Source organism: Hylobates moloch, unplaced genomic scaffold (genome assembly GCF_009828535.3).
Source record: "Hylobates moloch isolate HMO894 unplaced genomic scaffold, HMol_V3 SCAFFOLD_13, whole genome shotgun sequence".
NCBI classification, from domain to species: Eukaryota; Metazoa; Chordata; class Mammalia; order Primates; family Hylobatidae; genus Hylobates; species Hylobates moloch.
In genome coordinates, this window is record NW_026652288.1 from 48,669,829 (window position 1) to 48,681,943 (window position 12,115).

General features: G+C 46.3%; 1 protein-coding gene across 3 annotated transcripts in view; it reads left to right on the top strand.

The window, feature by feature from the left end:
* The window catches only part of CS (citrate synthase), a 30,770-nt gene that overhangs the window by 10,574 nt on the left and 8,081 nt on the right, over positions 1–12,115 (top strand). For all 3 annotated transcript variants that reach the window (XM_032173386.2, XM_032173385.2, XM_032173384.2), the window contains 5 exons: positions 3,767–3,817; positions 4,700–4,807; positions 6,760–6,825; positions 7,631–7,762; positions 8,016–8,204. In XM_032173386.2, coding sequence (XP_032029277.1) covers positions 3,767–3,817; positions 4,700–4,807; positions 6,760–6,825; positions 7,631–7,762; positions 8,016–8,204 — 546 coding nt within the window. The remainder of the gene's footprint in view (positions 1–3,766; positions 3,818–4,699; positions 4,808–6,759; positions 6,826–7,630; positions 7,763–8,015; positions 8,205–12,115) is intronic.

Consider the following 12,115-nt stretch of genomic DNA (forward strand, 5'->3'; position numbering starts at 1 on the left):
AAACCCTGTCTCTATTAAAAAACTACAAAAATTAGCTGGGCATGGTGGTGGGTGCTTGTAGTCCCGGCTACTCGTGAGGCTGAGGCAGGAGAATTGCTTGAACCTGGGAGGCAGAGGTTGCAGTGAGCCGAGATCAAGTCACTGCACTCAGCGTGGGCAACAGAGCAAGACTCTGTCTCAAAACAAAACAAAACAAAACAGTCAGCTGTTTGCAGTGGCTCATGCCTGTAATCTTAGCACTATGGGAGACTGAGGTAAGAGGATCGCTTGAGCCCAGGAGTTCAAAACCAGCCGGGGCAATATAGCAAGACCCCCCGTCTCTTTTTTTTTTCCTGTGGTTCCCAGCTTTTTTTTTTTTTTTGAGACGGAGTCTCGCTCTTTCACCCAGGCTGGAGTGCAGTGACGCGATCTCGGCTCACTGCAGGCTCCGCCCCCCGGGGTTCACGCCATTCTCCTGCCTCAGCCTCTCCAAGTAGCTGGGAACTACAGGCGCCTGCCACCTCGCCCGGCTAATTTTTTGTATTTTTAGTAGAGATGGGGTTTCACCGTGTTAGCCAGGATGGTCTCAATCTCCTGACCTCGTGATCCGCCCGCCTCGGCTTCCCAAAGTGCTGGGATTACAGGCGTGAGCCACCGCGCCCGGCCGCAAGACCCCCATCTCTATAAGAAAAGTTTAAAAGATAAAATTAGCTGGCCGGGCACGGTGGCTCAGCCTTTAATCCCAGCACTTTGGGAGGCCGAGGCGGGCGGATCACGAGGTCAGGAGATCAAGACCATCCTGGCTAACACAGTGAAACCCTGTCTCTACTAAAATACAAAAAATTAGCCAGGCGTGGTGGCGGGCGCCTGTAGTCCCAGCTACTTGGGAGCCTGAGGCAGGAGAATGGCGTTGAACCTGGGAGGCGGAGCTTGCAGTGAGCTGAGATTGCGCCACTGCACTCCAGCCTGGGCGACAGAGTGAGACTCCGTCTCAAAAAAAATAAAAAATAAAAATAAAAAATAAAAAAAAAATCACCACAGCAAACAACCACCCGCAATTAAAAGGTCTCTTGCTGGGCTGATGTAGTCTCTGGGACATGGGGCCTCTATAATAGGGAATCTGTGGGACTCTAAACCATGGAATAGCTTGAACAAGGTTAACTGTAGAACAATAGTTTGAACTTATTAACATGTTTTCTTTGCCCACTTTTTTTGTGAAAGAAAGGGCAAAGTTACATCTTCAGTGCTGGGTTCAGCTTCCTGTTTGCCCATGTAGGTGCAGGGCTATGAAGGGCTGTTTGTGCTGCCTATTTCTTGCTCAAATGATCCTCAGTAAGATAAGAGGAGACTCTTTAGGAAGTTAAGAAAAGGAGTTAAGGACAGCCCTGGTAACAACTTGAGGTGTTCCTCCTTTGCTTTGGGAACATACTGGCTTGGTCTGTGCTCTCTGAATTTACCTTTGGATTGATTCTTTTAAAAGTAATCTTTTCTGGCTGGGTGCGGTGGTGCATACCTATAATCCCAGCACTTTGGGAGGCTGAGAATGGAGGATCACTTGAGCCCAGGATCACTGGAGATCAGCCTGGGCAACATAGCAAGACCCCATCTCTACAAAAAAAAAAAATTTTTTTTTTTAATTAGCTGGGCTTAGTGATGTGCGCCTGTAATCCTGGCTACTCAGGAGGCTGAGGTGGAAGTATCACTTGAGCCCAGGAATTGAAGGCTACAGTGAGCTATTAACATGCCACTATACTCCAGCCTGGGGGAAAGAGTGACCTTTCTGAAGGGCCTCTTTTCATTCCTCCTCTCCACCCCAACAGAAATAGGGGAACTAAATTTTAAAAATTCTAAAAATCTGGGAGGTCGAGGTAGGCATATCACCAGATGTCAGGAGTTTGAGACCAGCCTGGACAACATGATGAAACTCTTGTCTCTACTAAAAATACAAAAATTAGCCAAGCATGGTGGTGTGTGCCTATAATCCCAGATACTCAGGAGGCTGAGGCACGAGAATCACTTGAACCCAGGAGCCAGAGATCGCGCCACTGCACTCCAGCCTGGGCGACAGAATGAGACTCCATCTCAAAAAAAGAAAAAAAAAATCTAAGAAGCCTTCAGCCCTATAGAACTCTCACCCCAGGCAGGTAGCAATTTTTTGCACAGAGAGCAGTGCAGTAGTTACTAGAAAAGGTGTCTCTGGTCTTTTGACAAAAGGAGGACAGGTGCAGCCTTGCTCCAGGATTAGTTTATTTCTGTGTGTAATCTTCTAAGTTTGCAAAGCACTTTTATGTCCACTGTAATTTAATTATCATGGGACTATTCTGTGAGGTGTGTGGTGAGTATTAGAGCCATTTTATAGAGCAGGAAACTTAGGCTTAATTTGATTATCTCAATTTGTTTTCAAAATCTAGTACAGAAAAATTAATTTCCTTGCCTCAGGCCGTATTTCTAGTTAGTAACCTGATTGGTCATCTTATTTCAAAGTTGGTGTATGGCCGGGTGCGGTGGCTTACGCCTGTAATCCCAGCGCTTTGAGAGGCCAAGGCAGGCGGATCACCTGAGGTCAGGAGTTTGAGACCAGCCTGGCCAATATGGTGAAACCCCGTCTCTACTAAAAGTACAAAAAAAATTAGCCAAGCGTGGTGGTGCATGCCTGTAATCCCAGCTACTAGGGAGGGCAAGGCAGGAGAATCACTTGAATCCGGAAGGCGGAGGTTGCGGTGAGCTGAGATTGTGCCATTGCACTCCAGTCTGGGCAACAAGAATGAAACTGTCTCAAAAAAAAAAAAAAAGAAAAGAAGAAAACTCACAAAGTTGGTGTGGAACTTTTATTGCAACTTGACCATCTTCTCAGAGATGTATTTTTTATTTGAGGAAAAAAGAAACTACCTGTACACATAGAAAAGCATAAACTAGCTAAACTATTTTCTCTCTTTTTTTTTTTTTTTTTTTTTACAGTCTTGCTCATTTGCCCAGGCTGGAGTGCAATGGCACAATCTTGGCTCACTGCAACCTCTGCCTCCAAGGTTTAAGCCATTCTCCCACCTCAGTCTCCTGAGTAGCTGGGATTACAGCTGCCTGCCCATACCACGCCTAGCTAATTTTTGTATTTTTAGTAGAGACGGGGTTTCACCATGTTGGCCAGGCTGGTCTTGAACTCCTGACCTCAGGTGATCCACCCGCCTCAGCCTCCCAAAGTACTGGGATTACAGGCGTGAGCCACCGCACCCAGCCAAACTAATTATTTTCTTTTGACACTCTTAGAAACTTTGCAAGTTTCCATTTCTGCTAATGAGTAGTTTTCTGTCAGCTTCTTTGTAGATAATCTTTGTGCTTTTTCCAGGAGGGTCAGAAGTACCATTGTGAAAGGCTGTCCTCTGCCTGTGGTCTTTCCCAGACTAGAGAGGTTGAAGTGCTGCCGAAAGACCAGGTGCAGGAGAGATCTTACCAGCAGTGTTAAGTAATTGCTCAGTTTCCTCGTTCATTTTCCTTGGGGTCACTCAAAAATATTGACAACTGCCCTGTTCTGGAACCCAGATGATGGGAAAGAGGCTGTCTTCAAGGAATGCTAGTGAAGCTATAGATGAAAAAAAGCAGTTAAACCTCCTGCTGTCTCCATAGTGGTAACTCCTTCCAAACTGTTTGGGGACTTTTACAGCTTTCTTATGTCAAACTGCCCTAAGAGGCTAAGATGAAGAGAGAGAGGTTGAGTCACTGTAATTCCTTCTTGTTAATACAAAGGAGGGAGGGGTAACAGTTACATAAGGTTTTCTTTTTTGCTTTGCAGAATGCATCTTGTCTTGTTCTTGCAGCCCGGCATGCCAGTGCTTCCTCCACGGTAAGGTTTGGAAAAGAAGACTAAGAATAAGAATCATTGCGGCCAGCCTGACCTTGGGGCAGAGGATTTGGCAACCACCTGGCCTCTTATTATCCTGAATATTTCCTGGAAGTGTTTGTTATTATTGTTATTGTTATAGCTGCTATTATTATTATACTACTATTTAACAAATAATTTACTCAGTGGTATAGTGAGATGGGAATATCAATACATTTGCCTAATTCTTTTAAATGTTTTAAATAGTGTAAAATATACATAACATAAAATTTACCATTTTAATCATTTTTAAGTATATGCTTTAGTGGCAGTAGATATGTTTACATCATTGTGCAACCATCCACCTCCAGAACTTTTGTCTGCCCAAACCAAGTAACTGTTCCCATTAAACATTAACTCCTCATTCCTTCCTCCCCCTGCCTAATTCTTTTACCCTCATTGTGCAGAGCAGTTGACCAGACTTCCCTGGCAGATAAAGCCAACTTCTTTTTTTTTTTTTTTTTTTTTTTTTTTTTGAGACAGAGTCTCGCTCTGTCGCCCAGGCTAGAGTGCAGTGGCGCAATCTCGGCTCACTGCAAGCTCCGCCTCCCGGGTTCACGCCATTCTCCTGCCTCAGCCTCTCCGAGTAGCTGGGACTACAGGCGCCCGCCACCGCACCCGGCTAATTTTTTGTATTTTTAGTAGAGACGGGGTTTCACCGTGGTCTCGATCTCCTGACCTCGTGATCCGCCCTCCTCGGCCTCCCAAAGTGCTGGGATTACAAGCGTGAGCCACCGCGCCCGGCCGATAAAGCCAACTTCTAAAAAGCAAATTCTTGACACCTACTTTGCAGGAAATCTAATAAACTTTTAGACCATCGCTTAGCCCTTCTACTTTTCTTTTTAGAATTTGAAAGACATATTGGCTGACCTGATACCTAAGGAGCAGGCCAGAATTAAGACCTTCAGGCAGCAACATGGCAAGACGGTGGTGGGCCAAATCACTGTGGACATGGTAAGGGTTGTGTGGCTTTGACTGGGAAAAGTAGCTCTGTAATGTGCTTCAACAAAAGTAACGTTCTCTCCACTGACTATTCAAAAGCATTCTGTCCCATAGGCCCTGTAGGACAGCTTTAGGATGACATTTCCCCATCCTTCAGATTCTGAGCAGCTCAGCTGATAGTTTCTCAACAGTTTTTAGCTTATTGGTCTCCATCCCCTTCTTCTAGAATGGAACTCATTCTGTTTGTTTTGATTGGTTGGAATTTGAGGGTAGGGTATGTTGGGGAGTGGTTGAGTGGGCAGGAGAAAAAAAGTGAAATACAATAAGAAAAGGAATCAGAGGCAGAAATATTAAAGATAGTACGCTGGGCGCAATGGCTGATGCCTATTATCCCAACATTTTGGGAGGCTGCAGATGGAGAATCACTTGAGGCCAGGAGTTAACAACCAGCTTGATCAACAAAGGAAGATACCATCTCTATGAAAGAAAAATTTAAAAAATTAGCCAGAGATAGTGGGATGCCCCTGTAGTCCCAGCTACTGGGGAGGCAGAGGCAGGAGGATTGCTTGAGCCCAGGAGTTCAGGGCTGCAGTGAGCCATAATTATGCCACTGTAGTATAGCCTGGGCAACAGAGGGAGACTCTATCTCTAAAACAAACAAAAAAGAAAGATAGTGATTTCTCAACTTAAAAAATTTCATTTCCAGGCCTGTTGCAGTGGCTCATGCCTGTAATCCCAGCACTTTGGGAGGCCGAGGCGGGTGGCTCACCTGAGGTCAGGAGTTCGAGACCAGCCTGGCCAACATGGTAAAACTCCGTCTCTACTAAAAAATATAAAAATTAGCTGGGCATGGTGGCAGGCAACTGTAATTCCAGCTACTCAGGGAAGCAGGAGAATCACTTTTTTTTTTTTTTTTTTTAAGACAGAGTCTCACTGAGTCACCAGGCTGGAGTACAGTGGCGTGATCTCGGCCCACTACAACCTCTGCCTCCCAGGTTCAAGCAATTCTGCCTCAGCCTCCCAAGTAGCTGGGATTACAGGCCCGCGCTACCATGCCCAGCTGATTTTTGTATTTTTCGTAGAGACGGCGTTTCACCATGTTGGCCAGGATGGTCTCGATATCCTGCTGACCTTGTGGTCCGCCCGCCTTGGCCTCCCAAAGTGCTGGGATTACAGGCGTGAGCCACTGTGCCCGGCCTAAACCCCATTTCTTAAAAAAAAAAAAAAAAATACAAAAAATTAGCCAGACATGGTGGCACGTGCCTATAATCCCAGCTACTCAGGAGGCTGAAGTAGGTGGATCACCTGAACCTGCAAGTCCAGGCTGCAGTAAGCCGTGATTGTGCCACTGCGCTCCAGCCTGAGTGACAGACTCTGTGAGAGGCTCTAGTGATCTTCCCTCCTCCTCAGCCTCCCAAAGTGCTGGGATTACAGGCATGAGCCCCACCGCACCTGGCCACAAAGTTTCTTTTTTTTTTTTTTCCTTTTTTTTTTTTTTTTGAGATGGAGTTTTGCTCTTGTCACCTAGGCTGAAGTGCAATGGTGTGATCTTGGCTCACTGCAATCTCTGCCTCCTGGGTTCAAGCGATTCTCCTGCCTCAGCCTCCCAAGTAGCTGGGATTACAGGCACATAGACCATGCCCGTTAATTTTTTTATTTTTAGTAGAGACAGGGTTTCACCGTGTTGGCCAAGGCTGGTCTCAAACTCCTGACCTCAGGTGATCCACCTGCCTCAGCTTCCCAAAGTGCTGGGATTACAGGTGTCAGCCACTGTGCCCGGCCACAAAGTTTAATTCTTTAGTAAGCTGACTCCTCAGACATCTCTCACCAAATGAAGTCTTACAAGTCTAAGAATAAATTTTCTCTCCCAGATCCCATGAAGCTCTAACAAGTTCTAGTCTGAATCATTCTGATTACTGGCCACAGTCTCTTTTTTTTTTTCCTTTTTTCTTCATCCTCTTTAGATGTATGGTGGCATGAGAGGCATGAAGGGATTGGTCTATGAAACATCAGTTCTTGATCCTGATGAGGTAAGACATCTTCATGTCAATTACTAATAATCATTAAGTTTGTGCAAATATGCAAACCGTGGATTAGACCAGTAAGGGTAAGCACAAAACAGAGCACCTAGCTTCATATATTGGAAGGTAGAGAAGACATATGTATGGAATAATTGAAGAACAAATTTACCTTTTAAATATATCAACTAGTAAAAATAAAAGTACAAAACCAGAAATAAGTTATGTGAAGATTTAAGCTTTAAAAGTTCTGTTCTGGGCCAGGTGCAGTGGCTCACGCCTATAATCCCAGCACTTTGGGAGGCTGAGGCGGGCAGATCATGCGGTCAGGAGGTTGAGACCGTCCTGGCTAACACAGTGAAACCCTGTCTGTACTAAAAATACAAAAAATTAGCCGGGCATGGTGGCAGGCATCTGTAGTCCCAGCTACTCGGGAGGCTGAGGCAGGAGAATGGTGTGAACCCAGGAGGCGGAGTTTGCAGTGAGCTGAGATCGCGCCACTGCACTCCAGCCTGGGCGACAGTGTGAGACTCCGTCTCAAAATATATACATATATATTAAAAATTATATTCTGGGCTAGGCATGATGGCTTGCCCCTGTAATCCTAGCACTTTTGGAGGCCAAGGTGGAGCATTGCTTGAGGCCAGAAGATTGGGACCACTCTGAGCAACATAGCAAGACCCCACCTCTACAAAAACAATAATTAATTAACATAAAAAGTCCTACTCTAACTTGTTGTAAGGTCTGATGAGTAAGACCAGTCGTGTGACTTCCAGGCTATAAACTTGAGTTGTAATTCTCTCTCTTCTCTCTCAAGGGCATCCGTTTCCGAGGCTTTAGTATCCCTGAATGCCAGAAACTGCTACCCAAGGCTAAGGGTGGGGAAGAACCCCTGCCTGAGGGCTTATTTTGGCTGCTGGTAACTGGGCATATCCCAACAGAGGAACAGGTAAAGCAGAAGGATGTTATTAGCTCTTCTCATTCCCCTTCTTCATTGCCTTTCTCTAATCTCAGACACTTAATGCTGATTCGGCATTTATAGAGATGTGTAGTGAGGGGAAGGAATTAGAGCAGAGTTCTGCTGTGTAAATGGATTGGGTTGAACTCTCTTGGGTTTTCTTTACTCAGATGTTGCTGTCCTTTTTTATTTTTCTCCTTCCTTGTCCTTGCTGGTGTTCTGAGCACTGTCTGTTTTTCCACAGGTATCTTGGCTCTCAAAAGAGTGGGCAAAGAGGGCAGCTCTGCCTTCCCATGTGGTCACCATGCTGGACAACTTTCCCACCAATCTACACCCCATGTCTCAGCTCAGTGCAGCCGTTACAGCCCTCAACAGTGAAAGTAACTTTGCCCGAGCATATGCACAGGGTATCAGCCGAACCAAGTACTGGGAGGTAGGAAATTTGGGTGGGGTGATCGGTGTGTGATGGGGATTCAAAAGACTTGAGTGAAGGGAGGGAAAAAATATAGAATCTTCAGAAAAATTACCTCCGAATTAATCAGAAACTAACTTAACAAATTTTCATTGGAGGCTTGTTTTTTGTCAGTTGTTGGAATTACAGAGCTAAGTAGAGCATGGTTTCTATCACCAAGACTGGTTAGGCTGACACACGTGTAAAAAAAGAAATTATTAAAATTCCATAGTCGGCCGGGCACAGTGGCTCATGCCTATAATCCCAGCAATTGGGGAGGCCAAGGCGGGCATATCACGAGGTCAGGAGTTCAAGACTAGTCTGGCCAATATGGTGAAACCCCATCTCTACTAAAAATACAAAAATTAGCCAGACGTGATGGTGGGTGCCTGTAATCCCACCTACTCAGGAGGCTGAGGCAGAAGAATCACTTGAACCTGGGAAGTGGAGGTTTCAGTGAGCCGAGATCGCACCACTGCACTCCAGCCTGGGCGACAGAGTGAGACTCCATCTAAAAAAAAATTCCATAGTCTTGCTGTAACAGAGGTATGTACACACGGCTGTTGAAACGGAAAAGAGACCTAGGTAGGTGGCTCACGCCTATAATCCCAGTGACTCATGAGGCTGAGGTGGGAGGATTGCTTAAAGCCAGGAGTTTGAGATCAGCCTGGGCAACGTAGTGAGATCCCATCTGGACATAAAAAAGGAAAAAACAAGAAAAGAAAAGGATGTGACTTAACTGCAGGGTCCCTGAGGAAGGTTTCACAGAGCAGTCTCACGCTAGCGCCAGAGGGTCACTTTCCCTCCCCATCTTCTTCAAATACAGAAAACTTTGAGAAATCTTACAAGTTGGGAGAACAGCAGTTGCAACTCTGGAGTCTAGGAGGACTAATGCCAGTCAGTCATGTTCTCAGCTAGCCAACCTAAGATACCCATCAGGAGTGGGAGAGTGGTTAGTATCCTTGGAGTAGGCTCCAGATCCAGAAACAAATGAGCTTTATTCTCTGAAAATGAAAAGTGTCCTTAATAGTTTACAACTCTGGTTAGGGTATGGAAAGATTGTTTCTTATCCCAATGCATAGTACATAATTCCTTCCATCCTCTTCTAGTACCCCACAAACTCAAACACTGGGTAAAAGTACAAATGATCTGGCTAGGTTTACAGGAGAATGTACCATTTTCTTTTGTTTCTTTTTTTTTTTTTTTTTTTTTTTGAGACGGAGTCTCGCTCTTTCACCCAGGCTGGAGTGCAGTGGCGCGATCTCGGCTCACTGCAGGCTCCGCCCCCCGGGGTTCACGCCATTCTCCTGCCTCAGCCTCCCGCATAGCTGGGACTACAGGCGCCTGCCACCTCGCCCGGCTAATTTTTTTTCTTTGTATTTTTAGTAGAGACGGGGTTTCACCGTGTTAGCCAGGATGGTCTCGATCTCCTGACCTCGTGATCCGCCCGCCTCGGCCTCCCAAAGTGCTGGGATTACAGGCGTGAGCCACCGCGCCCGGCCTTTCTTTTGTTTCTTATTTGAAGATAGGTAGTATAGGAACAGAAAATTTTCTTTTTACAAAGCAGGTACATTAAATGATTTTTGGCCAGGAGGTGCCAGCCACCAGGAAGGCCCTAAAGAGTTCACTGTGGTGCAAGACACAGAAGAGCATGATCCACTGCTCTGATGCAACCCCCTTGGGTCCTTGGCAAATCTAGATTCATTTAGTTGGTCAATATTAATTCGGCACCAACTGTGTGTAGGGAATTCTGTTTGCAGTTGAGGAAGACAGAGAGCATTTAAAATTGATATTAACTTGGTTGGCATTGGGGAGTTGGTATCAGAATGATGCAAAATATATACATTCACACCACATAAAGCATTTATTTATAAAGGCTTATTTATAAACACTTTAGGTGGTATGAATGTGTATATTTGTACCTGCACACATTAGCAGGTACAAAAGATCATATAATCTTAATATTTTATTTTTCATTTTCTTTATTTTATTTGTTTTGAGATGGAGTCTCGCTGTCACCCAGGCTAGAGTGAAATGGCATGTGAGCCACTGTGCCCAGCCATTTTTATTTTTATTTTTTTAGAAATAGGTCTCTCTCTAGTCACCCAGGCCAGGATGCAGTGGCATGATCATAGCTCACTGTAACCTCGAACTCCTGGACTCAAGTGATCCTCCCGCCTCAGCCTCCCAAGTAACAAGGACTACAGGCACATGCCACCATGCCTAGCTGGCATTACAGGCGCACACCACCACTCCTGCCTAATTTTTGTGTGTGGTTTTTTTTTTTTTTTTTTGAGACGGTGTCTTGCACTGTCGCCCAGGTTGGAGTGCAATGGCACGATCTTGGCTCACTGCAACCTCCACCTCCCAGGCTCACACGATTCTCCTGCCTCAGCCTCCCGAGTAGCTAGGATTACAGGCGCACACCCCCACACCCGGCTAACTTTTTGTATTTTTAGTAGAGACAGGGTTTCACTGTGTTGGCCAGGCTGGTCTTGAACCTCTGACCTCGTGATCTGCCCACCTCGGCCTCCCAAAGTGCTGGGATTACAGGCTTGAGCCACTGCGCCTGGCCTTGTCTTTTTAATAGAGACAGGGTTTCACCATGTTGGCTAGGCTGGTCTAGAATGGCTGGTGGAGAACTCCTGACCTCAGGTGATTCGCCCACCTCTTCCCAAAGTGCTGAGATTATAGGCGTGAGCCACCATGGCCTTTTTGTTTGTTTGTTTTGTTTTGTTTTTTTGAGATGGAGTCTCACTCTGTTGCCCAGGCTGGAGTGCAGTGATGCAGTCTCAGGTCACTACAACCTCTGCCTCCTGAGTTCAAGCGATTCTCCTGCCTCAGCCTCCCCAGTAGCTGGGACTACAGGTGCACACCACCACGCCTGGCTAATTTTTGTTTTTTGTTTTTTTGTTTTGTTTTTGTTTTTGTTTTTTTTGAGATGGAGTCTCGCTCCGTTGCCCAGGCTGGAGTGCAGTGGCGTGATCTCAGCTGATTGCAAGCTCCGCCTCCCTGGTTCAAGCGATTCTCCTGCCTCAGCCTCCCGAGTAGCTGGGACTACAGGCACCCATCACCATGCCTGGCTAATTTTTTGTATTTTTAGTAGAGTCAAGGTTTCACCATGTTAGCCAGGATTGTCTTGATCTCCTGACCTCGTGATCCACCCGCCTCGGCCTCCCAAAGTGCTGGGATTACAGGCGTGAGCCACCGCGCCTGGCCTTGTTTTTTTTGTTTTGTCTTGTCTTGTCTTGTTTTGTTTTGTTTTGTTTTGAGACAGAGTCTCGCTCTGTCGCCCAGGCTGGAGTGCAGTGGAGGGATCTCCGCTCACTGCAAGCTCCACCTCCCGGGTTGACGCCATTCTCCTGCCTCAGCCTCCCGAGTAGCTGGGACTACAGGCGCCCACCACCACGCCTGGCTAATTTTTTCTATTTTTAGTAGAGACAGGGTTTCACCGTGTTAGCCAGGATGGTCTCGATCTCTTGACCTCGTGATCTGCCCACCTCGGCCTCCCAAAGTGCTGGGATTACAGGCGTGAGCCACCGTGCCCGTCCAGGCCTTGTGTTTTTAATAGAGACAGGGTTTCACTCTGTTGGCCAGGCTGATCTCGAACTCCTGACCTTGTGATCTGCCTGCCTCGGCCTCACAAAGTGCTGGGGATTATAGGAGTGAGCCATGGTGCCCAGCCTTCTTGAGCTTTTAAGGAGTTTTTTTACATATACCTTAAGAGGATGATCTTCTGCACGAACATTTCTTCTATAATAATTTCCATTAGGCCGGGCGCAGTGGCTCACGCTTGTAATCCCAGCACTTTGGGAGGCCGAGGCGGGCGGATCACGAGGTCAGGAGATCGAGACCACGGTGAAACCCCGTCCCTACTAAAAATACAAAAAATT